Genomic DNA, 26,760 nt, shown 5'->3' with positions numbered 1-26,760 from the left:
GCGCTAACGAGTCGGAGAGAGGGCAGAGAGGGAGAGATGATCTGTGGTTCAGGGTCTCTGTGGTTCAGGGTCTCTGTGGTTCAGGAGCTCTGTGGTTCAGTAGCTCTGTGGTTCAGGGGCTCTGTGGTTCAGGAACTCTGTGGTTCAGGGGCTCTGTGGTTCAGGGTCTCTGTGGTTCAGGGTCTCTGTGGTTCAGTAGCTCTGTGGTTCAGGGTCTCTGTGGTTCAGGGTCTCTGTGGTTCAGGGTCTCTGTGGTTCAGGAGCTCTGTGGTTCAGTAGCTCTGTGGTTCAGGGGCTCTGTGGTTCAGGAACTCTGTGGTTCAGGGGCTCTGTGGTTCAGGGTCTCTGTGGTTCAGGGTCTCTGTGGTTCAGTAGCTCTGTGGTTCAGGGTCTCTGTGGTTCAGGGTCTCTGTGGTTCAGTAGCTCTGTGGTTCAGGAGCTCTGTGGTTCAGGAACTCTGTGGTTCAGGGGCTCTGTGGTTCAGGAACTCTGTGGTTCAGTAGCTCTGTGGTTCAGGAACTCTGTGGTTCAGTAGCTCTGTGGTTCAGTAGCTCTGTGGTTCAGTAGCTCTGTGGTTCAGGGTCTCTGTGGTTCAGTAGCTCTGTGGTTCAGTAGCTCTGTGGTTCAGGAGTTCTGTGGTTCAGTAGCTCTGTGGTTCAGGGTCTCTGTGGTGCAGTAGCTCTGTGGTTCAGGAACTCTGTGGTTCAGTAGCTCTGTGGTTCAGGAACTCTGTGGTTCAGTAGCTCTGTGGTTCAGTAGCTCTGTGGTTCAGGGTCTCTGTGGTTCAGTAGCTCTGTGGTTCAGGAACTCTGTGGTTCAGTAGCTCTGTGGTTCAGGAACTCTGTGGTTCAGTAGCTCTGTGGTTCAGGAGCTCTGTGGTTCAGGGTCTCTGTGGTTCAGTAGCTCTGTGATTCAGTATCTCTGTGGTTCAGTAGCTCTGTGGTTCAGTAGCTCTGTGGTTCAGGGTCTCTGTGGTTCAGTAGCTCTGTGGTTCAGGAACTCTGTGGTTCAGTAGCTCTGTGGTTCAGGAACTCTGTGGTTCATTAGCTCTGTGGTTCAGGAACTCTGTGGTTCAGGGTCTCTGTGGTTCAGTAGCTCTGTGGTTCAGTAGCTCTGTGGTTCAGGAACTCTGTGGTTCAGTAGCTCTGTGGTTCAGGAACTCTGTGGTTCAGGGGCTCTGTGGTTCAGTAGCTCTGTGGTTCAGGGGCTGTGTGGTTCAGGGTCTCTGTGGTTCAGTAACTCTGTGGTTCAGGAACTCTGTGGTTCAGGGTCTCTGTGGTTCAGTAGCTCTGTGGTTCAGTAACTCTGTGGTTCAGTAGCTCTGTGGTTCAGGGGCTCTGTGGTTCAGTAGCTCTGTGGTTCAGTAGCTCTGTGGTTCAGTAGCTCTGTGGTTCAGTAGCTCTGTGGTTCAGGGGCTCTGTGGTTCAGGGGCTCTGTAGTTCAGTAGCTCTGTGGTTCAGTAGCTCTGTGGTTCAGTAACTCTGTGGTTCAGTAGCTCTGTGGTTCAGGGGCTCTGTAGTTCAGTAGCTCTGTGGTTCAGTAGCTCTGTGGTTCAGTAGCTCTGTGGTTCAGTAGCTCTGTGGTTCAGGGGCTCTGTGGTTCAGGGGCTCTGTAGTTCAGTAGCTCTGTGGTTCAGTAACTCTGTGGTTCAGTAGCTCTGTGGTTCAGTAGCTCTGTGGTTCAGGGGCTCTGTGGTTCAGGGGCTCTGTAGTTCAGTAGCTCTGTGGTTCAGTAGCTCTGTGGTTCAGTAACTCTGTGGTTCAGGGTCTCTGTGGTTCAGTGTCTCTGTGGTTCAGGGGCTGTGTGGTTCAGGGGCTCTGTGGTTCAGTAGCTCTGTGGTTCAGTAGCTCTGTGGTTCAGTGGCTCTGTGGTTCAGGGGCTCTGTGGTTCAGTGGCTCTGTGGTTCAGGGGCTCTGTGGTTCAGGGGCTCTGTGGTTCAGGGGCTCTGTGGTTCAGTAGCTCTGTGGTTCAGTAGCTCTGTGGTTCAGTGGCTCTGTGGTTCAGGGGCTCTGTGGTTCAGGGGCTCTGTGGTTCAGTAGCTCTGTGGTTCAGTAGCGCTGTGGTTCAGTGGCTCTGTGGTTCAGGAGCTCTGTGGTTCAGTAGCTCTGTGGTTCAGTAGCTCTGTGGTTCAGTAGCTCTGTGGTTCAGGGTCTCTGTGGTTCAGGAGCTCTGTGGTTCAGTGGCTCTGTGGTTCAGTGGCTCTGTGGTTCAGGGGCTCTGTGGTTCAGGAGCTCTGTGGTTCAGGAGCTCTGTGGTTCAGGGGCTCTGTGGTTCAGGAGCTCTGTGGTTCAGGAGCTCTGTGGTTCAGGGGCTCTGTGGTTCAGGGGCTCTGTGGTTCAGTAGCTCTGTGGTTCAGTGGCTCTGTGGTTCAGTAGCTCTGTGGTTCAGGGGCTCTGTGGTTCAGTAGCTCTGTGGTTCAGTAGCTCTGTGGTTCAGTAGCTCTGTGGTTCAGTAGCTCTGTGGTTCAGGGGCTCTGTGGTTCAGGGGCTCTGTGGTTCAGGGGCTCTGTGGTTCAGGGGCTCTGTGGTTCAGTAGCTCTGTGGTTCAGTAGCTCTGTGGTTCAGTGGCTCTGTGGTTCAGGGGCTCTGTGGTTCAGGGGCTCTGTGGTTCAGGAGCTCTGTGGTTCAGGGGCTCTGTGGTTCAGTGGCTCTGTGGTTCAGGAGCTCTGTGGTTCAGTGGCTCTGTGGTTCAGGGGCTCTGTGGTTCAGTGGCTCTGTGGTTCAGGGGCTCTGTGGTTCAGTAGCTCTGTGGTTCAGTGGCTCTGTGGTTCAGGGGCTCTGTGGTTCAGGGGCTCTGTGGTTCAGTAGCTCTGTGGTTCAGTAGCTCTGTGGTTCAGTGGCTCTGTGGTTCAGTAGCTCTGTGGTTCAGTAGCTCTGTGGTCCAGTGGCTCTGTGGTTCAGGGGCTCTGTGGTTCAGGGGCTCTGTGGTTCAGGGGCTCTGTGGTTCAGTAGCTCTGTGGTTCAGGAGCTCTGTGGTTCAGTAGCTCTGTGGTTCAGGGGCTCTGTGGTTCAGTAGCTCTGTGGTTCAGGGTCTCTGTGGTTCAGGGGCTCTGTGGTTCAGGGGCTCTGTGACAAGAGGGAGAGAAACAGAGAGACAGGAGGAGGTGGAGGGGAGTGAGACAGGGACACAGCGAGGCTGAGAGAACACGGCGAGAGGAGGAAGGGGATACAAGTGCGGAGGGAGGCAGGCGAGAGAGAGGGAGGGAGTTGCGTAACTTCATCCCGTGCTCACCTGAGTGTGTGAATGGGTGCAAGCAACTCTGTGTAAACACGCGTGTGAGTGTGTGTGGGTGTGTGTGCGTGTGTGCGTGTGAGTGTGTGAGTGTGTGTGCGTGAATGTGTGAGTGTGTGAGTGTGTGTGCGTGAATGTGTGAGTGTGTGGGTGTGTGTGCGTGTGTGTGTGTGAATGTGTGGGTGTGTGTGGGTGTGTGTGCGTGAATGTGTGAGTGTGTGGGTGTGTGTGCGTGAATGTGTGAGTGTGTGGGTGTGTGTGCGTGTGTGTGTGTGAATGTGTGGGTGTGTGCGTGTGTGTGTGTGAATGTGTGGGTGTGTGAGTGTGTGTGCGTGAATGTGTGAGTGTGTGTGTGTGTGAGTGTGTGAGTGTGTGTGTGAGTGTGTGAGTGTGTGGGTGTGTGTGCGTGTGTGTGTGTGAATGTGTGGGTGTGTGAGTGTGTGTGCGTGTGTGAGTGTGTGTGCGTGAGTGTGCCGGGAAAGGTCCTGGCAAGGATTATTCAACATCGCCTTGCCAGGCACGCTGAGGAGAGGCTTGCGGAGCCCCAATGCGGTTTCAGGAAAGGGCGGTCCTGCACAGATGCCATATTTTCTGTCCGTCTGCTACAGCAGAGGTGTAGGGAATTCCAACAAGACCTACATCTCTGCTTTATTGACCTGGTCAAGGCCTATGATACCATCAGTAGGCCTGGGCTCTGGGTTGTTCTTCGTGCTTTCGGAGTCCCTGACCCTCTGCTCACGATCATTAAGCACCTTCATGATGGTGAGCGGGCCCGGGTAAAACTACGTGGCCGGGAGTCGGAGCCTTTCCCTGTACACCTTGGGGTGCGACAGGGATGTCCTCTGGCTCCCACATTATTTAACATCTATTTTGACTACGTAGTTCGTGAATCCTTCAATAGCTGTACCGGGGGAATTTCCATTTGGTACAGATATAATGGGAGGCTGATCGATGCCCGGGTGCGATCAATGGATGGCTCCCTATTGGTCAACCACGTTATGTATGCCGATGATTTGGTAATAGCTGCTCATTTAGAGGAGTTGGAGACGCTGCTGCTGAGACTGGAGCGTGCCACTAAGAGGTGGGGCCTTACCATCAGCCCCACCAAAACTAAGCACCTGCCTAGGTATTTTGTACCATCGGACACTCCACCCACACAACTCCCAATCGGTGATGGGGCAGTTGTGGAGAGAGTGGAGAGTTTCCCATACCTGGGCAGTGTGCTTATGACCAGCTCCAGTTTACCAGCAGAGATTTCACTCCGAATCAGTCGAGCGGCAATGTCTTTTCATCGGTTGCGTAACGCTGTGTGGAAGCTACCTGGTCTGTCGCTCCGAACGAAGCTTCAGGTCTTCTCAGCCACAGTCATTCCCTCCCTTCTCTACGCTTGCGAAACGTGGCCCCCCTAATGGAGCATCTTCGCCGGTTAGAAACATTTAGGCTGGCCTGCCTACGATCCATCCTTGGTTTAACCAGCAGGCTGGATTGTGTGAGGAGCTCACAAATCCTTGAAAGATCTGGGCAAAGTCCCATCGGTGAGCTCCTCCGGCAGGCAAGGCTGCTTTGGCTGGGTCATGTAGCCCGCATGCCCAGCCACCGCATGCCTAAACAGCTTTTGTTCGGCCGGATCGAGGGGGCTAAACGGGCGCGGCACGGGCTAGAGAAGAGATGGAGTGATGTGGTACAGGAGGACGTGGAGCTGAGTGGACTTGCCGATGACCGGTACCAGCGGTGTCAAGATCGGCCTCTGTGGAGGAGGCTCGTGAAGGACGCTACTGGGCAGTTGGAGGCAGTCGCCCTCCAACAACAACGGAGGGCGGAGGAGCGACGCTCACAACAACGAGCGGAGCGCCGGGTGGCTAAAGCACAGCAAGTTGGCACAGTCGGGGGCACAGGTGGTGCATCAGCCAGTCGTCTCGGTCATCTCGGTCGGTCGACCCGTGGCACCTGGGTCTGCCCCGTGACCTCCTGCCAGCGGGCGTTCGACACTTCACGTGGCCTCAAGGTGCACATGCCCTGGCACAAGCGTCGTGGTGACGTCACCGCCACTTAGTGGCGAATGGCGGTTGTTGTTGTGTGTTTGTGTGTGTGCGTGTGTGTCCATGTGTGTGTTTGTGTGTGTCTGTGTGTGGTGTGTGTCTGTGTGTGTGTGTTTGTGGTGTTTGTGTGTGTGTCTGTGTGTGTCTGCCAAAGCTGCCCCTCGCTCACAGCACTTGCCCCGACAGCCCGTGCAAGGCTACCCGGGGGATCTTTGCCTTTGTCTGTGTAGACAATAGAAGGCTGCGTGGGGGGCGGGGGGGCTCGCGTCCTCGCGGTCGCCATGGAAACACGGACGCGGCGGAGGGGAGAGAGATGGTGCCAGCCTCTCTCTCTCAAAAGTCTCTCTCATTCCTCTCCCTCCACTCTCTCTCATTCCACTCTCTCATTCCTCTCCCTCCACTCTCCCTCCAATCTCTCCCCCCTCTCCCCCCCCTTTCTCTCCACTCTCTCCCCCCCTCCATCTCTCCCCTCCATCTCCCACCTCCATCTCCCCACCCTCTCTCCCCCCTCTCTCTCCACTCTCCCTCCACCCCCCCCCTCTCTCTCCACTCTCCCCACCCTCTCTCTCCCCTCTCTCCCCCCTCTCTCCACTCCCCCCTTCTCCCCCCTTGCCCCCCCTCTCTCTCCACCCCCCCCCCCTCTCTCCACTCCCCCCCTCTCTCTCCACTCTCCCCACCCTCTCTCTCCCCTCTCTCCCCCCTCTCTCCACCCCCCCCCCCTCTCTTCACTCCCCCCCTCTCTCTCCACTCTCCCCACCCTCTCTCTCCCCTCTCTCTCCACTCTCTCCCTTCTCTCTCCCCCCTTCTCTCCACCCCACCCCCTCTCTCCACCCCCCCCCCTCTCTCCACTCCCCCCCTCTCCCCCCTCTCCCCCCCCTCTCCACTCTGCCCCCTCTCTCCCCCCCCTCTCTCCACCCCCCCCCTCTCTCCACCCCCCCCTCTCTCCACTCCCCCCCTCTCCCCCCTCTCCCCCCCCTCTCTCTCCACTCTCCCCCCTCTCTCCCCACCCTCTCTCTCTCTCTCCACTCTCCCCCCTCTCTCCCCCCTCTCTCTCCACTCTCCCCCCTCTCTCCCCACCCTCTCTCTCTCTCTCCACTCTCCCCCCACTCTCCCCCCTCTCTCCCCCCTCTCTCTCCACTCTCCCCCCCTCTCTCCCCACCCTCTCTCTCTCTCTCCACTCTCCCCCCTCTCCTGACTCGCTCCCCCCCCACTCCATCTCCCTCATCTCTCTCTACTCTACAAAGACAAAGGTCCCCCGTGTAGCCTCTAACAGGCTGTAGGGGCAAGTGCTGTTAGCGAACAGCACCTGTGAAGGCTACCGGCACTGTGGCACACGAGGGGGTGGCTACCAGCACCACGCCCGGCCGCCTTTGTCTCCCCAGTGGCGATGTTCACTACACACCGCTACACCAGCTACTCGTTTGAGGCCGAGTCGACCTAGGGGAGGCCCAGGACCGGCTCAGATAACCGTCACCGGCGGTGTTGGTGGCCGTGAGCGGGAAATCGAACTCGGTCGCCGGGTTCGTAGCGCGGCGTGGCGCTAACCACTACACCCACCGCTCCCCACAGACACACAGGCACGCGCATTCCTTCACGCGCGTGCACACAAAGACAAAGGTCCCCCCCTCCCCCCGTGTAGCCTTCGGCAGACCTTTCGGGCAAGTGCTCTTAGTGGCGAGTGAGCGGCATGAATAAGACGCTTGGTGTAGTCGGCACTTTGCTTCGTTCATCATTTCGTTTTTGTTTGTTTCAACGCTTCGCTTCATGTGCCCGACCACCCCCTCCCCCTTTCTAATGAAAGATGTCACGCTCTGCTCTCCTTACCCCTTCCCTCCCTCTCTCTCCCACTCTCTCGTTCACCCTCTCCCCCTCTCTGTCTCTCAGTGTCATCATCATCATCATCACCAGGGTCTATCCGCTGCTGGATGGAGATCACTGTGGTGGTGGTGGTGGTGGTGATGGTGATGGTGGTGATGATGATGATGGTGGCGGTGATGATGGTGGTGATGATGATGGTGGTGATGGTGATGGTGGTGGTGATGATGATGGTGGTGATGGTGGTGGTGATGGTGATGGTGGTGATGATGGTGGTGGTGATGATGATGGTGGTGATGATGGTGGTGGTGGTGATGATGGTGGCGGTGATGGTGGTGATGATGATGGTGGTGGTGATGGTGATGGTGGTGGTGATGATGATGGTGGTGGTGATGATGATGGTGGTGATGGTGGTGGTGATGGTGATGGTGGTGATGATGGTGGTGGTGATGATGATGGTGGTGATGATGGTGGTGGTGGTGATGATGGTGGCGGTGATGGTGGTGATGATGATGGTGGTGGTGATGATGGTGGTGGTGATGATGATGGTGGTGGTGATGATGATGGTGGTGATGATGATGGTGGTGATGGTGATGGTGGTGGTGATGATGGTGGTGATGATGGTGGTGGTGATGATGATGGTGGTGATGGTGGTGATGATGGTGGTGGTGATGATGATGATGATGGTGGTGATGGTGGTGGTGGTGGTGGTGATGATGGTGGTGATGATGGTGGTGATGATGATGGTGGTGATGGTGGTGGTGATGATGGTGGTGGTGATGATGGTGATGGTGATGATGATGGTGGTGATGATGGTGGTGATGATGATGGTGGTGATGGTGGTGGTGATGATGGTGGTGGTGATGATGGTGATGGTGATGATGATGATGGTGGTGATGATGGTGATGATGATGGTGGTGATGTGTAGTCTCGTGGTGCTGCTTGGCGACATCGTGGGGGTGAGCGGCGATTCCCCCTCCGATGAATTATCGCGTCTAAAAGTGATCGTCTCTTGTCCTCCCTCCCTCCCTCCCTCCCTCCCTCCCCCCCCCCTCCTCCCTCCCCCTCCCCCCCCCTACCCCTTCCCTCCTCCTCCACACCCCACCCCTCCCCCCTCCTCTCTCCCCCTCCTCCCCCCTCCCCCTCCCCCCCCTACCCCTTCCCTCCTCCACCCCCCCCCCCATACCTCCCCAAGGTTCCACTCCTCCGAGGGGCTGGTGGTCTACCCGCGAATCGGAGACCGCATGGACGTCGTGTGCCCGCGAGTGGCGGCAACCGCCCCCGGTGGCCCCGCCGGTGGCCCCGCCGGTGGCGACGGTGGCGGTGACGGTGGCGGCGATGTCGTCGGTGGCGGTGGCGGTGGCGGCGGCGATGTGGAGTTCTTCAAGCTGTACCTGGTGACGAGGGAGCAGGCGGAGAGGTGCAGTACGATGCGCGGCTCGCCGCTGCTGCTGACGTGCAACAAGCCGGAGCAGCACGTGAAATACACGGTGAAGTTCCAGGAGTTCTCGCCCCACCTCTACGGACTCGAGTTCAAGCGCAGCCACGACTACTACGTCATCTGTGAGCGGGGCGCACGCACGCACGCGCGTGCGCGCGCACGCGTACACACACACGCGTACACACACACGTACACACACACACACACATACACGTGTACACACATACGCACGTACGCACGCGTACACACACTTACACACACGTACACGCGCGTACACACACGTACGCACGCACACACACGCACATACACGTACGCACACACGTACGCACACACGTACGCACACGTACACACATACATACACGTACACACATACGCACACGCACGCACGCACGCACACACACGTACACACGCACACGTACACACGCACACGTACACACGCACACGTACACACACACGTACACACACATACACACACACACGCACAAACACGTACCTACACACACGTACCCACACGCACGTACACACGCATGTACACACATACACACACACATATACACGCACATACATACACGCACGTACACACACGTACAAACGCGAGATGTTAACTCCCTCGCCTGCTGTGCAGGAGGTCGTGGGTTCGATCCCGACCCTGACGATGCCTGCTGCTGCTGCTGCTGTAGATTTGGAGTTTGCGTCTCTCTCCACCCGCCCCGTCGTGAGCGGCAGCGCCACCGCTCGCCACAGACAGCCCTTGCCCCCCCCTCCCTGCGGCTGTCCGTGAAGGCTACTCGGGGGATCTTTGTCTTTGCCTGTCTGCAGCGACGTCGGACGGCACGCCGGAGGGGCTGGACAACCGGATAGGCGGAGCCTGCCAGGCGCTGGGCATGAAGCTTGTCATGAAAGTGGGACAGGGTGAGCGCACACACACACGCACACACACACACACACACGCACATACGCACACGCGCACACACACGCACACACGCGCACACACACGCACATACGCACACACGCACAGACACGCACATACGCACACGCACAACAAAGACAAAGATCCCCCGTATAGCCTTAACAGACTGTAGGGGCAAGTGCTGTTAGCGAGCACCTATGAAGGCCGGAACGGCACACGAGGGGGTGGGTGGCCAGCACCACGCCCGACCGCCTTTGTCTCCCCAGTGGCGATGTTTACACACCGCACCAGGTACTCATTTGAGGCTGAGTCGACCTAGGGGAGGCCCGGGACCGGTTCAGATAATCGTCACCGGTGTTGGCCGTGAGCGGGAATCAAACCCGTGTCACCAGGTTCATAGCGCAGCGTAGCGCTATAAACCGCTACACTATCGCTCCCCACAACACACGCACACACACACACACACGCACACACACACGCACACACACACGCACACACACACGCGCACACACACGCACACACACACACACACACGCACACACACACGCACACACACACGCGCACACACACACACACACACACGCGCACACACACACACACGCACACACACACGCACACACACACGCGCACACACACGCGCACACACACGCGCACACACACACACACGCACACACGCACACACACACGCGCACACGCACACACACACGCACACACACACGCACACACACACGCGCACACGCACACACGCACACACACATGCGCACACGCACACACACGCACACACACACGCACACACACACGCGCACACGCACACACACACGCACACACACACGCACACACACACGCACACACACACGCGCACACACACGCACACAGACAAAGGCCTCCTCCTAAGTCTAGCCCCAGAGCAGGCTACATTGGCCTTTATCTGTTTATCTAGCTGTCTATTTACATAGTTATCTAGGCAATTATGTTGATTCATCTATTATTCATCTACTTATATATCCGGTTATCTATTTACATATCGATTTATCTTTCGACGTATTTACCTGTCTCATTTGTTCTATTGGCACAGTTATTTAGACGTCTATATATGTATATACGGCTACACATGAATGAATACCTCCGACTATTTGTTTGATCTGTTTCCCAACCAGCGGACCCGCAGGGTGACGAGACGTCAGTGGAGCAGGGGGTGCCCTCCTCCAGGGAACGTCCCGACGGTTCGGCACACCGCCCTCCAGCAGACCCCCATCCCGACAGGGGTGAGCCCCCCCTCCCCACCGTCACTGACCCGCCACGCTCACCACCGCCACGCTCGCCACCACCACGCTCACCACCACGCTCACCGCCACTCTCACCACCACGCTCACCGCCACGCTCACCGCCACGCTCACCGCCACGCTCACCACCGCCACGCTCACCACCGCCACGCTCACCACCACCACACTCACCACCACACTCACCGCCACGCTCACCACCGCCACACTCACCACCAACACGCTCGCCACCACGCTCACCACTGCCACGCTCACCACCACCACACTCACCGCCACGCTCACCACCGCCACACTCACCACCTACACGCTCGCCACCACGCTCACCACCGCCACGCTCACCACCACCACACTCACCGCCATGCTCACCACCGCCACGCTCACCACCGCCACGCTCACCACCACCACACTCACCGCCACGCTCACCACCACACTCACCGCCACGCTCACCACCACCACACTCACCGCCACGCTCACCACCGCCACGCTCACCACCACCACACTCACCGCCACGCTCACCACCGCCACGCTCACCACCGCCACGCTCACCGCCACGCTCACCGCCACGCTCACCACCGCCACGCTCACCGCCACGCTCACCACCGCCACGTTCACCGCCACGCTCACCACCACCACCACGCCCACTCACCCATAACCCCCCCCACCATCACCAACACCACCACCGCCATCACCACCATCTCCACTACCTCCATCTCCATCACCTCCATCTCCACCACCTCCATCACCACCATCTCCACCACTACCTCCACCACCTCCATCTCCACCACCACCATCTCAACCACTTCCACCACCACCATCACCACCTCCACCACCACAATCTCTACCACTTCCACCACCATCACCACCTTTTCCACCACCACCACCACCACCACAATCTCTCTCTCCATCACCACCTCCAGACACCTCCGGCGGTCCCGGCGGTGGCGGCGGCGGCTTCTCCATCTCCTCCTCAGGCACCACCGGATCCGGCAGCAGCAACGGCGCCGACCCGTCCGCCGACGTCGACGGCCCCGGCTCCGCGGCCGGCGGCCCCGGCGGCCCCGGCGGCCCCAGCGGCGGCGCCGCCGGCGGCAACTCGTCCACGTCGCTGCTGGGCTCCCAGATCGCCCTGGTCGCGGGCGTCGCCTCGGGCTCGGTGCTCTTCCTCGTCTTCCTCACGCTGCTCGTCGTCGCCCTGCTGCGCTGCCGCCGCCGCCGCACCAAGCACCCGGCGCCTGCCTCGGCGCAGCACCACCACCACCTCCGACACCCGTCGGCGGGCGGCGGAGGCGGCGGCGTCGGCGGCGGCGGAGGCGGCGGTTGCCCCTCTTCCTCCTCCTCCTACCACCACCACCATCACCACCACCCACTCGGCAGCCTTGTCAGCAGCCCCAAACACGGCGGCGGCGGCGTCGGAGGAGTCGGAGGGGGAGTCGGGGGCGTGGGCGGCACGGAGCCGAGCGACATCATCATCCCGCTGAGGACGGCCGTCGGGGACGACCCGGCGGGGCACGGCGGCGGTGGCCCCGGTGGCCCCGGGCCGGGCGGCGGTTCGTCGTCGTCGTCGTCGTTCTGCCCGCACTACGAGAAAGTGAGCGGCGACTACGGGCACCCGGTGTACATCGTGCAGGAGATACCGCCCCAGAGCCCCAGCGTCTACTACAAGGTCTAGGAGATACCGCCCCAGAGCCCCAGCATCTACCACAAGGTCTAGGAGATACCGCCCCAGAGCCCCAGCGTCTACTACAAGGTCTAGGAGACACCACCCCAGAGCCCCAGCGTCTACCACAAGGTCTAGGAGATACCGCCCCAGAGCCCCAGCGTCTACTACAAGGTCTAGGAGACACCACCCAGAGCTCCTGCATCTACCACAAGGTCTAGGAGATACCGCCCCAGAGCCCCAGCGTCTACCACAAGGTCTAGGAGATACCGCCCCAGAGCCCCAACGTCTACCACGAGGTCTAGGAGACACCACCCAGAGCCCCAGCATCTACCACAAGGTCTAGGAGATACCGCCCCAGAGCCCCAGCGTCTACTACAAGGTCTAGGAGATACCGCCCCAGAGCCCCAGCGTCTACTACAAGGTCTAGGAGATACCGCCCCAGAGCCCCAGCATCTACCACGAGGTCTAGGAGATACCACCCAGAGCCCCAGCATCTACCACAAGGTCTAGGAGATACCGCCCCAGAGCCCCAGCATCTACCACAAGGTCTAGGAGACACCACCCAGAGCCCCAACGTCTACCACGAGGTCTAGGAGACACCACCCAGAGCCCCAGCGTCTACCACGAGGTCTAGGAGACACCACCCAGAGCCCCAGCGTCTACTACAAGGTCTAGGAGACACCACCCAGAGCCCCAACGTCTACCACGAGGTCTAGGAGACACCACCCAGAGCCCCAGCGTCTACCACAAGGTCTAGGAGACACCACCCAGAGCCCCAACGTCTACCACAAGGTCTAGGAGATACCGCCCCAGAGCCCCAGCATCTACCACAAGGTCTAGGAGACACCACCCAGAGCCCCAGCATCTACCACAAGGTCTAGGAGACACCACCCAGAGCCCCAGCATCTACCACAAGGTCTAGGAGACACCACCCAGAGCCCCAGCGTCTACTACAAGGTCTAGGAGATACCGCCCCAGAGCCCCAGCATCTACCACAAGGTCTAGGAGACACCACCCAGAGCCCCAGCGTCTACCACAAGGTCTAGGAGACACCACCCAGAGCCCCAGCGTCTACCACGAGGTCTAGGAGACACCACCCAGAGCCCCAGCGTCTACTACAAGGTCTAGGAGATACCACCCCAGAGCCCCAGCGTCTACCACAAGGTCTAGGAGATACCGCCCCAGAGCTCCTGCATCTACCACAAGGTCTAGGAGATACCGCCCCAGAGCCCCAGCGTCTACTACAAGGTCTAGGAGATACCGCCCCAGAGCCCCAGCGTCTACTACAAGGTCTAGGAGATACCGCCCCAGAGCCCCAGCGTCTACCACAAGGTCTAGGCACCTCGTGCTCGCCACCACCCCCCCCGGGGGCGCCGGGTGAAGATTGCTGGAGGAGGAGGATGATGAGGATGGTGATGATGAGGATGGTGATGCGGCCACCGCCCACGGAACCTCTCCCCTGCCCACGCCGCCCAGCGTCTGCTCGTTGGAGGTTTCGCCGCTGGTCCCGGCGGCGTGGCCCCTAGTCCCCCCCCACTGCCACTCCTGGCCGGGGGGGCGGGGGGGGGGCGGCAGGCGACGATTGTGGAGAACCACGACGAGGAGGATGATGAAGATGATGAGGAGGTTGTGGTGGTGGTCGAGTGTAGGGGTCAACCAACCCAACACCCCCATGGGGATGCCGACCTCCAGGATTTCGGCGTCAGCTGACGCGGAGCGACGATGGAGGAGGAGGAGGAAGTTGACGTTGAGGAGGAGGATGATGATGATGATGATGAGGTTGTGTGGTGGTTGAGCGCGGGGGCCACCCAACCCAACACCCGCACGGGGATGCCGACCCCCAGGATTGAGGAGGACGTTGAGGATGACGTTGAGGATGACGTTGAGGAGGACGTTGAGGAGGACGTTGAGGAGGAGGTTGTGGTTGTGGTGGTGGTCTTTTGTTGTTGTTGTTTTGGGCTCCGCCGAGTGGACTTGCGTTGGACGCGCGTGAGAGCGCGTGAGAGCGTGTGGGGCGAAGAGCTCCACGGGCTCAACGGATTCCTCCGGTGTATAAATAATTATTTCTCAATTCCCTCACCGGGCCGGGCCGCCGGCAAAGACCTCACGGCCGCTCGGTGAACGCCGCCGCCGCGGTGGTGGTGATGGTGGTGATGGTGATGGCGGTGGTGGGGGCGGTGGTGGGGGCGGTGGTGGGGGCGGTGGAGTTGCACCGTCTAGCTGCCCTCTAGCCGACCCCGCGGTGACGGGGAGTGGACGCTTGAACGTTGGAACCGGCCGAGACGACAAAGAAGGAGGAGGAGGAGGCGAGGCCTTCAGGAGGCTCCGTCTCCCTCCACGCGGCGACTCCTGAACTACCTACACAGTGGCGGTGGCGGCGGTGGTGGTGGTGGTGGCGGTGGTGGTGGTGGTGGTGGCGGTGGCGGCGGCGGTGGTGGTGGTGGTGGTGGTGGCGGCGGCGGCGGCGGTGGTGGTGGTGGTGGCGGCGGCGGCGGTGGTGGTGGTGGTGGTGGTGGCGGCGGCGGTGGTGGTGGTGGTGGTGGTGGCGGCGGCGGCGGTGGTGGTGGTGGTGGTGGTGGTGGCGGCGGCGGTGGTGGTGGTGGTGGTGGTGGCGGCGGCGGCGGTGGTGGTGGTGGTGGTGGCGGTGGCGGTGGACTAACTGAACTGGCCGGTCGCGGTTTTTGCCGCTCCGCGAGACTCTCCCCAGGCCGCAGGCCGCAGGCCTCAGGCCTCGCTCCGCCCGCCCTATGGCACCGTTGGCCCCACGAAGGCCCACGAAGGCCCACGCAGCCCCCACCCCCTCTCCCCCGGTGTCACGACGGTCGGGGCACCGGCGATGGCTTCGGCCACGCGGCGCAGGACCAGCGCGGCCCGCGGCTTGGCGTCGATTTGACATTGGTGATGATTTTTTTTTCTTTTCCTTTCGCAATGGGCATCGTCCGCGAACGCCGTCGCAACAGTCCCCCGCCCCCCACTTCACCGACCGCTCGCCTGACGCGGCCGTGGGGGTGGGGGAGGCGGATGCGGTGGGGGGGGGCGGCGGGGGGGGGGGCTTGGGACTTCGGATCGGTCGGAGAAAAATTAAGAAAAAGAACGACGTAAAAAAGCTTCGAACGAAAATGTTCGAGGGTGACGTTTTGGCAGCCGCCAACGACGGAAAGGGCGACGACGTTGGGATTTGAACGGTCGGTCGGTGTTGGTGGTGTTGGTGGTGTTGGTGGTGGTGGTGTTGGTGGTGTTGGCGGTGTTGGTGGTGGTGGTGTTGGTGGTGTTGACACACACGCCTACACAAACACCTACACGCACACACGCGGGCACACACACGCGGACACACACGCGGACACACACGCCTACACAAACACGCACACACGTGGACACACACACACGGACACGCACACACGGACACACACGTACACACACACGGACACAAACACGTACACGCACACACCTACATACAAACTTGTAAATTATTTTTCCCGTGCCAGCGTTTGCGCTTCGCTGGTTGTTTTTGTCGCTGATGCAATTCGTTTCCACTTCTCTCTCTTTCCCTCTCTCTGTCTCCATCTCTCTCTCTCTCATCGCCTCTGTCTCTCTCTCTTTCCCCCCGTCACACCCCCCCCCCGTCACACCCCCCCCCCCGTCACACCGCCCATCACGTGAAGCTTCTTCATCACAAACTCGACAGCGGAGAGAGAGAAACCATCGCGTAGTCAGTCAGACGGGTGGGATAAAGCGTGGAAGAGTAGGCCAAAAACACCCCTTACCTCCCTCCCTCCACCGCCACCATCATCAACCACGCGGAAAGCTCCTTGCAGTCGGGACGACTCCCAAACCCGCCACCACGCCCGCTCGGTCGCTTGTGGAAGAGTAGGCCAAATACAGCCCCTCCCTCCCGGACAGTTTGGCTCGTCACGACGATCTCGGAATGAACGCCCCCAACCTCCCCAACCCCCACTCCCTACTATACACTACACTATACACTACACTACTATACACTACACTATACACTACACTACTATACACTACACTATATAATATAATACACTACTATACACTACACTATACACTACACTACTATACACTACACTATATAATACACTACTATACACTACACTATACACTACACTATACACTACACTATACACTGCATGTAATACACTACACTATACACTGCTATACACTACAGTATACACTACACTACACACTACACTATACACTGAGAGAGAGACACCCAGACCCAGGGCTCCAACCCAGCCTCTCAGTGTCTCCGACGCGGCCACTGAGAGAGAAACACAGAGCTCCTGAATCACAGAGCTCGGTGCGAAAGAAGTTCAACACGCGCGCACTCAAAAACCAACAAGACCCCCCCCCCAACCCATCCACTTGGCTTGCTGTAAATTGGAGGGGGGAGGTGGAAAATGTATGACCGGGTTTTTTTTTCTCGTCCTCTCTCTCTTCTCCCTGCTTCTTCCCCCCCCCCCGCCGTCGATCACAATCAGTAACTTAAACTATATATATAAAGTATAAATATTATTGTGTAAATAATTGTTCGGTTCGAGAAAACCCAGCGGGGGGCGGTTGTACAATTGCGACGGCGTGGTGACACGCGGATTTTGGTGAGGGGGGGGGGGTGAGGTTTAGTGGGGGGGATGAGGGGACGAGATTTGGTTGGGGGGGGGGGGCGAGATTTGGTGGGGGGGGTGGGACGTGGGGTGGGGTTTGGTGGGTGGGGGTTGCGAGGTTTGGTGGGTGGGGGGGCGAGGGTGGGTGGGGGGGGTGAGGGGCGAGGGTGGGTGGGGGGGGGTGAGGGGCGAGGGTGGGTGGGGTGGGGGGGGCAGCTACTCTTTAATAGACTCAGCAGAGTCGAGGGAAGGGGGGGCCCAAAGGCTTCGTTGTACGGGGTGGGGGGGGGGTCACGTTCCTCCCTGCCGTGTTGGCCTTGCCGCTATGGTGGCGGCGGTTTGGCCTAACCCTCTTGTGTTCGAATAAAAGTTTTGGTTTTGATTTCACCGTCTTTAGCCGAGATTTACCTTTTTTCCCCCTCCGTGTTGTGTGCGTGTGTATAGGTGCTACTCGCCAACAGCACTTGCCCAAACAGTCTATAAAGGCTACACAGGGGATCTTTGTCTTTGTTGTCTGTGTGTGTGGGGGGGGGTTGGCAGAGCGGTGGTGGAGCGGTTATCGCTGCGCTACGAACCTGGCCACCCGAGTTCGATTCCCTTAGGGGAGGGGAAATCCCTCAGCCTGGAAAAACATCGCTGGGGCAAAGATGGGGGATGACCCTGCTGAGGCTGCGGTGCCTCAAATATTGGAAGAAGTAGTCACCCCCGTTGAGTGGCTGGCTGAGGTGCCCATCTGTTGAGGAAGTACTGAAATGGTGCAACAAAAACCCACGATCGCCACAACAAACACAAGCATCCACCCATACGCCGAGCGCATGCCGATGTTGCAACAGACTGGGATGACCCCGAGGTGATGATACGCATGAGCCAGCGTCAGATCCGAAGTTACGTGGACGGACCGTAGCAGTTGGCAGTGCAGCAGTAGCCTTACACGCCAGTGGTCGCAAACGGTGTTTGATTCTTTACCCGTACCCGTACCCGGCCGCACCAGGGTCGCAAATGGGTACCCGTACCCGGCCGTGAGTCACTAGTGAGTCACCGTTTGTCACTCATTTCCCAACGTCTTGTCTCTTCTCACAATTCAAGTTCCTAGAATCAACCCACCCGCGCCTGCAACATGGCTTCATCCCAGAGGTCGCAATCAGGTACTCGATACCCGTACCCTACCCGTACCCGGCCGGGTACGGGTAGGGTACGGGTACGGCCGGGTACGGGTACCCGTTTGCGACCCTGGTGCGGCCGGGTACGGGTAAGGAATCAAAACCCGTTTGCGACCTCTGTTGTAGTCCAATTTTACAATTTCCGGATCTTGCTTTCAAGCTATGCTATTGGGTCATTATATACGAAGCTTGACTTTGGAATGGCGGAGGATAAGTGAGTTTTCAAGGGAAGGGATCTCGATTTACACCAGAAATGACTAAAATACATCTTTGACTGGATCTATGAATAATAAATATATGGCTGCGTTTGGAGAGTACTTGCTTTTTGAGCAAAACAATGAATGATGCAATCTGAACCTCGTATTGCATCATGCATGCTATGAATTGCATCGTGTTATTCTTAGAAATCACGGATGATGCAATCATAACTAGGCTTGCATCCCTCTGCTGAACAAATTGCCCGAATTCAGCTCTAGAAATCATGCAGTGTCGTGCTCTCTTATTTGTCAGTGTTTGATTTTGCAAAGGGACGCATTTCTGTTGAGCCAAAGTGAGCACAGATGCCTCGTACTCGTGTGAACAAAGCAGATAACTTCTGCCGTGTTTGTGGTGAAGTTACTTTTGCATCACAAAAGTTCAGCATAACCACTTGTGATCAAGAAAGCCCATCACCTTTATTTTGGCTGTAAAATTGGAGATCAGGACAAGATGTGGGCCACACACACACGTGCCGCAACGCTTGTGCAATAAATCTTCGCCAGTGGTTGAACGCGAAAAGGAAATCCATGCCTTTTGCAGTGCCAATGATTTGGAGAGAGCCAACAGATCATGGGAAAGGTGTGTCAAAGAAGAAATAGTGGAGTGTGCATTATTAAAACATTCCTTCAGCTCTACGCCCAGTAGCCCACGTAGAAAGACTGCCAGTTCCTGATGCATCAGAATCATTCTCACTTGAGTCATACAAAAGCCTCGGTTGCAACATGTCACTAAAGATACATTTTTTTCTTCGATTTAAAGCTTTCGTGACTGCAGGGATTCATCTTCTTGGTTCTTTCGGTAAAGTCACGTAGAAGGGAAATAATAAAATAATAAAAATCAAACATAATAAAATATTATGCAGGGATTCATCTTCTTGGTTCTTTCGGTAAATTCACGTAGAAGGGAAATAATAAAATAATACTAATAAAACAATAAAATATTATGCAGGGATTAATCTTGGTTCTTTCGGTAAAGTCACGTAGAAGGGAAATAATAAAATAATAAAAATAAAACATGATAAAATAATTCCCGTCGTCAGAATTATTTTATTATGTTTTATTTTTATTGTTTTATTATTTCCCTTCTACGTGACTTTACCGAAAGAACCAAGAAGATACATTTTTTTGCACTCTCATCATCTAGATGTTTTCTCCCCACCGAACTGCGAAGCGGTGAGGACATTGCGACGATGGAGAAACGCGATCGGGGCAAATGGAGCCCATCAATGCTTGCAGACTATTGCTGGACAGTGATAAGAGATGCTCCATTTGATGAATATGTAATAAAGGTCGTTGAGGCGACTTCTGGAATCCAGTCTTTATTTGTCTTTATTTACAACACTCCTTCACGCTGCTGACAGACAGCGTGAGAGGGATAGAGAGAGAGAGACACACGACCACGTGGCAGCCTGGACCACGTGGCAGCCTGGACCACGTGGCAGCCTGGACCACGTGGCAGCCTGGACCACGTGGCAGCCTGGACCACGTGGCAGCCTGGACCACGTGGCAGCCTGGACCACGTGGCAGCCTGGACCACGTGGCAGCCTGGACCACGTGGCAGCCTGGACCACGTGGCAGCCTGGACCACGTGGCAGCCTGGACCACGTGGCAGCCTGGACCACGTGGCAGCCTGGACCACGTGGCAGCCTGGACCACGTGGCAGCCTGGACCCCCGCTCTCGCGTGGCCTCTCCCCTTCGTTCGTTCCAGTTCTGACCACGTGTTGTTCGTCTCCACCCCTATTTAATACCCGGGTCACGTGGTACGTTTCCACCAATCCTGGTTAGCCTCCATGGAATCTTCCAGACTCCACCGTAGGCTCCCGGAACCACGCCCCTGACTCGTCTCCCCATTGGCTGTGGCTAAAGCCAGCAGACCCAATCCTCTACAAACAGCTGTCACCTTTCCATTACGTCATGGCCACGCCCCTAGGCTTCCCCCCATTGGCTATGGACCAGGACCGGCAGAGCCAATCATTGTGACGAGTTGTAATCCGTCAACGACCCGGATTTAACCTCACATTACAAATACAAGAGGCAAGCCAAGAAGCGCCGAGTATACACTGAACAAGGACTAAACTATTTACTTATTTATCATAGTTATTTGCCTTTTGTTTCGTAATAAATGTTATTAATATAATCTTTTTGCTGATTTTTGTAAGTGTTACATGAACAGGGGCAGGTGACGTGTTATCATGTAAAGCAACCATGAACGCATGAAAAGACACAGGTTTACAATTTACGAGTAGAACTCTACTCTCTACATAATATGCATAGACATAAAATGTTAAAACTTAAACATCTTGGGAACAGTAGCCAATCTATCAGTTCTCATGACGTTTCGGCCACAACACAAGCAGCCGTCCTCAGGTGAAGAACAGGGCTGTCGGAAAGACAGCGTCCTAATGAAACACCGCTAAGCTTGGCAGCGTATTTTAATTTGGGTGGGAGGAGCAGAGCGCCTTGACAAAGGAGTTTACATATCAACAGAGAATAACTGCTTCTACCCTACTACCATACAATAAAATGACGTGAAAAACCAGGTATAAACTACATCAATATAATCGATGTACTCAATATAATCTCCAATAAGCTGAGCTATTAACATTATGTAACAGGGTATACACTACACTATATAATGACTACCATATAGTGAACCGATAAAAAAAACTAAAATATAAACTACATCAATATAATCAATGTACTCAATATAATCTCCAATAAGCTGAGCTATTAACATTATGTAACAGGGTATACACTACACTATATAATGACTACCATATAGTGAACCGATAAAAAAACTAAAATATAAACTACATCAATATAATCAATGTACTCAATATAATCTCCAATAAGCTGAGCTATTATCATAAAGTAACAGGGTATACACTACACTATATAATGACTACCATATAGTGAACCGATAAAAAAAACTAAAATATAAACTACATCAATATAATCAATGTACTCAATATAATCTCCAATAAGCTGAGCTATTAACATAAAGTAACTGGGTATACACTACACTATATAATGACTACTGTATAGTGAACAACCACAGCAAAAAAAATTGCCCACTACAGTAAAAAAAATTCTGCTGTGGTTGTCCCACCTGATAAAGGAAGCTTGTGTTGCCTCCGAAACGTCGTGATTTTTTATTTTTATTTTCACCTACGTGACTTTACCGAAAAAACTAAGAGTTTAGGCAGTTAGGCAAATACTCTCTAAGATTTTTCGATTTAAAGCTTTCGTGACTGCAGCAGGGATTCATCTTCTTGGTTCTTTCGGTAAAGTCACGTAGAATGGAAATAATAAAATAATAAAAATAAAACATAATAAAATAATTCTCACGACGTTTCGGCCACAACGCAAGCAGCCGTCCTCAGGTGGAGAACAGGTCTGTCGAGAAGACAGAGTCTGAATGACACACCCCAGGCTTGGCAGCGTATATTTAAGCTGGGATGGAGGGGGGAAGAGCGCCTTGACAAAATAATTTGCATATCAAGAGGAATTTAGCATATTTATGGGAAATGTAACTTCGATTCTAAGCGTGGGGTGGGGTGAAAATCGCAGGACCCGAAGAAACAATCCACACGACCACGGGGAGAGAGAGACACGCAAAACTCCAAATATACAGCAGCAGCAGGCGTCGTGAGGGTCGAGATCGAACCCACGACCTCCTGCGTACCAGGCGAGGTAGTTAACATCTACCCATCGTGATGATGATGAGAGAGATGCAAACGCAACATATGCAACAGCAGGTGTCAGGGTCGAGATCGAAACCACAACCTCCTGTATACCAGGCGAGGTAGTTAACATCTCCTACCCACCCTGATGATGATGAGAGAAAGAGACACGCAAACTCCAAATATACAGCAGGCATCGTCAGGGCCGGGATTGTACCCACGACCTCCTGCATACCAGGCGAGGTAGTCAACATCTCGGCATTCTCCACGAAGTGGTGGTGATGTCCCCACGGTGCCTGTGCCAGGCTAGGTGCACTTTTGAGGTCACGCGAAGTGTCAAAAGTTCCCTGCTAGCAGGAGGTCACGGAACAGGCGCCATGGGTTGACTGCGGTACCAGGCTAGGTGCCGGAGAACACGGTTCAGACCCAGGTGCCACGGGTTGACTGACTGAGATGACTGCCAGATGCACCACAACCGTCATCACCATCACATCATCTCGCTCATTGCCAACAGCATCACCGCCATCATCATCATCATCATCATTTATCATCGTCGCAGGAGGGAGGGAGAGATGGCGTGGAGAAGGTTGGCAAGTAATGGCGGACCCCCCACATGAGTGGGACAGACACGTGGAAGAAGAAGACGACGACATCTTACGATTGCAAATAGAGGAATTACAATACACCCCGCCTCCTCCTCTCGCCTCTGACAGAGGTTGCAAACGGGTTTTGATTCCTTACCCGTACCCGTACCCGGCCGCACCAGGGTCGCAAACGGGTACCCGTACCCTACCCGATACCCGGCCGTACCCGTACCCTACCCGTACCCGGCCGGGAGTCCTGCCTATCCAGGACCTATTCTCCCCCGACCACTGGTCACGCTGAGCCTCATCCCTTAGAAGGGCTGGAAGGCTGGGACCCAGGGTCCTAGATTTGAAGCTTTCGTGACTGCAAGAATTCATACTGTTAGGTTTTTTCGGTAAAGTCACGTAGGTAAAAAATAAAATTAAAAGTTAATACAAGTAATAATGGAAATACATTTTTTATTTTATTTTATTTTCATTATTACTTTTATTAACTTTTAATTTTATATTTTTACCTACGTGACTTTACCGAAAAAACCTAACAGTATGAACCCAGGGTCCTGCCTATCCAGGACCTATTCTCCCCGACCACTAGTAACGCTGAGCCTCAGCCCTTAGAAGGACTGGAAGGCTGGGATTGAGAGTCCTGCCTATCCAGGATCTATTCTCCCCTGACCACTGGTAACTCTGAGCCTCAGCCCTCAGAAGGGCTGGAAGGCTTGGTCCAGGATCCTATCTGTCTTCAGCCCAGGCGTCGGTCTTCGTGTGGGGAGATCTGCCTCACGCACTCAGCGCTCGCCCTTTTATACCGGGTTGTGGCAGGCTCCGTCCAATCCCAGGCTCCGTCGTGGAACTCTCTGGTTGGTACGTCCCAATCTGTGATTTCGATCTTCTTTCACCTCGTCTGACCCCTGGGCGTTTGTCTGGCGGGAATCTGTGATTTCGATCGACTTTCACCTTTCGATGTAAAGCTTTCGTGACTGCAGGGATTCATCTTCTTGGTTCTTTCGGTAAAGTCATCACGTAGAAGGGAAGTAATAAAATAATAAAAATTAAACACAATAAGTATTTTATGTATGCATATGTAGTACTAATCACATTCCTGCATTTCCCATAAAATGCTAAATTCCTCTTGATATGCAAATTCCTTTGTCAAAGCGCCCAGCTTATATACATGCTCCAAGTTCGTGTGCTGTTTCATTCAGACTCTGTCGCCTCGACGGACCTGGTTTTCACCTGAGGACGGCTGCTTGCGTTGTGGCCGAAACGTCGTGAGAATTATTTTATTGTGTTTTATTTGTATTATTTTATTCCTTCCCTTCTACGTGATGACTTTACCGAAAGAACCAAGAAGGCGGCTCTCACCTCTCCTTGACCCCCGGCCGTTATTCACAGAGAGGTAACGCTTCATCGCCCCTTTGATACAGAGTGGCACTGCAGGTTACCGAGTAGTGAGTAGCTATCATCTCTACAGGTTTAACGTCATCCTCTCCTCCCCTCCTCCACAACCCCCCACCCCATAGGTTATTCCCCCCCCCACCCCCCACCCCACCCACCCCCATAGGTGCAAAGGCATTCCCCTCCCCCCTCCTCCACCACCCCACCCACCCACATAGGTGTAACGTTATTCCCCTCCCCCCTCCACCCCCCACCCACCCCCATAATTGTAACGTCATTCCCCTCCCCCCCTCCACCACACCCCCCACCCACCCCCATAGGTGTAACGTTATTCCCCTCCCCCCCTCCTCCCCACCCTCCACCACCCCCCCCCCACCACCCCCCCACCCCTCACCACCCCCCACCCCATAGGTGTAACGTCATTCCCCTCCCCCCCTCCTCCACCCCCCCCACCCCCCATAGGTTTAACGTTATTCCCCTCCCCCCTCCACCCCCCCCCCACCCCAAAGGCGTACCGTTATTCCCCCCCCCACCACCCCCTCACCACCCCCCCCACCCCTCACCACCCTCCCACCACCCTCCCCCCCACCCCCCCACCCCACCCACCCCCATAGGTGTAACGTCATTCCCCTCCCCCACCACCCCCCACCCCCCTTAGTTGTAAACCCCCCGCCCACCCGCGGTGACGTCGGCGCGCGTTTGGCGGGAACGGGCGGTGCGCGAGGCGGGCCTCTCTGCGTCTCCACGGCAACGCGGCGCCTTTAAAACTCAACAACAACTCCGGGCGCCACCGCTACGCATCGGCTTTGAGGTGAAACGACTATTACAATTTTACTCCTTAACGCTTATATCCGTGTTAATTGCAAAGAGGTTTCGCCTCAGGAAGGCAAACCGGCGTGTGTTGAACAAAAAAAAAGACCGATAATTAGTTGTAAACGTTGCCGTTGCTACGCCGATACGAGAGTGTTGATGTGTAAATGATCTCTCTGAGGTAAAAATTGTGCGGATTTAATTATTTTTTGGTTTATAATAAACGACGTAATGTATATGCTTTGTGCTGCGTACGCTTAAAGGCTAACTGTTGCGTTATTAAAGGGTTTAAATCCTCACGACTATTTAGTTTTGTACCGGGGGAAAGTTCCTGATGTCTTGTAAAATAACCCCCCCCTACCCCATTTAAGAGTAATCTTTAGTATAAAACAGTAATTAAAATGCAAAGGAAGACAAATGTTTATTTTCAATTTAATTTGGAGGGGTCACAAGACATCTGGACCACACCACGGTCACCTCAGCAGTATTTTGACTATACTTCACCATTCTGGTCATTGCGGTTTGATTGGCGATAATCAATACTGATGTTGGCCGTGTTCAATAGCATACAGTACGGTGCGCTAACCACTGCCCCACCACTCCCCACTCACACAGTGTGCAAACCACTGCACCACCGCTCCCCACTCACGCAGTGCGCTAACCACTGCACCGCCACTCCCCACTCATGCAGTGCGCTAACCACTGCACCACCGCTCCCCACTCACACACAGTGTGCTAACCACTGCACCGCCGCTCCCCACTCACACAGTGTGCTAACCACTGCACCACCGCTCCCAATCAGAATCTAATGATTCTGATTCTGATCACTTCAGGAGCAGCATTGCCCCCCGCCATACTGCGAAAGAACACGTTGGCAGTCTTGAGGCTTGACGAGGAGCAAATTCCCAGGTAAGCAAGTGGAATGATAACAACGACGACGCTACTGCTGCACCGTCACCTTTTGCATCTGTGGTTGACAATTGTGTTGTTTGCGCGCATGTCTGAGTGTGTACACAAAGCGTGGGGAGCGGTAGCGTAGCAGTCAGCGCCACGCTGCGCTAGGAACCAGAGGTCGCAAACGGGTTTTGATTCCTTACCCGTACCCGTACCCGGCCGCACCAGGGTCGCAAACGGGTACCCGGACCCGTACCCGGCTGTACCCGTACCGTACCCGGCCGGGTACGGGTAGGGTACGGGTATCGGGTACCCGATTGCGACCTCTGGGATGAAGCCATGTTGCAGGCGCGGGTGGGTTGATTCTAGGAACTTGAATTGTGAGAAGAGACGAGACGTTGGGAAATGAGTGACAATCACGGTGACTCACCAGTGACTCACGGCCTACCCGTACCCGTACCCGGCCGCAGCAGGGTCGCAAACGGGTACCCGTACCCGGCCGGGTAGCCGGGTAGCCGGGTATCGGGTAGGGTACGGGTATCGGGTACCCGGTTGCGACCTCTGCTAGGAACCCGGCGACCCGAGTTGGATTCCCGCTCACGGGCCGACAACACCGGTTGACGATTATCTGAACCGGTCCACAGGCCTCCCCCTAGGTCGACTCAGCCTCAAATGAGTTACCTGGTGCGGTGTGTAGTAAACATCGCCACTGGGGGAGACAAAGGCGGCCAGGGGTGGTGTTGGCCACCCACCCCCTCGTGTGTCACTGGGGTCATCTATAAATAAATGACGTCACGCACCTGGGGAGAGGGGTGGGGGGTCAGACATTTGTGACGATGTGTGACGAGGGGGGGGGGGGTGAGAAATGTGACGTCACATCAAAATGCGCAACTTTGAATAAATATAGACAACACGTTCTACTTAATTAAATATACTTTTTTTTAGAAATGTTTTCTCCTACAACATCAGAGTGCA

General features: G+C 55.7%; 1 protein-coding gene across 8 annotated transcripts in view; it reads left to right on the top strand.

Moving 5' to 3' along the window:
* LOC144952337 (ephrin-B2-like) overlaps positions 1-14,779 on the top strand; it is a 35,498-nt gene extending 20,719 nt beyond the window's left edge. Inside the window, exons 2-6 of one of the 8 annotated variants that reach the window (XR_013640605.1) lie at positions 8,281-8,648; positions 9,346-9,438; positions 10,594-10,701; positions 11,634-12,547; positions 12,589-14,779. Coding sequence is in view for 2 of the 8 variants with exons in the window: in XM_078882709.1 (XP_078738835.1) it covers positions 8,281-8,648; positions 9,346-9,438; positions 10,594-10,701; positions 11,634-12,379; positions 12,964-12,969 (1,321 nt within the window). In the remaining 6 variants the exon portion in view is untranslated. Of the gene's footprint in view, positions 1-8,280; positions 8,649-9,345; positions 9,439-10,593; positions 10,702-11,633 lie in introns of all 8 variants that reach the window. The other 7 variants (XR_013640610.1, XR_013640609.1, XR_013640608.1 and 4 more) reach the window with 7 other exon arrangements.
* The last annotated feature ends 11,981 nt before the right edge of the window (positions 14,780-26,760 follow it).

The sequence above is a fragment of the Lampetra fluviatilis genome, chromosome 67 (assembly GCF_964198595.1).
Source record: "Lampetra fluviatilis chromosome 67, kcLamFluv1.1, whole genome shotgun sequence".
Lineage (NCBI taxonomy): Eukaryota > Metazoa > Chordata > Hyperoartia > Petromyzontiformes > Petromyzontidae > Lampetra > Lampetra fluviatilis.
The sequence above is the reverse complement of the archived record's forward strand: the minus strand, read 5'-3'. Positions and strand labels throughout refer to the sequence as shown.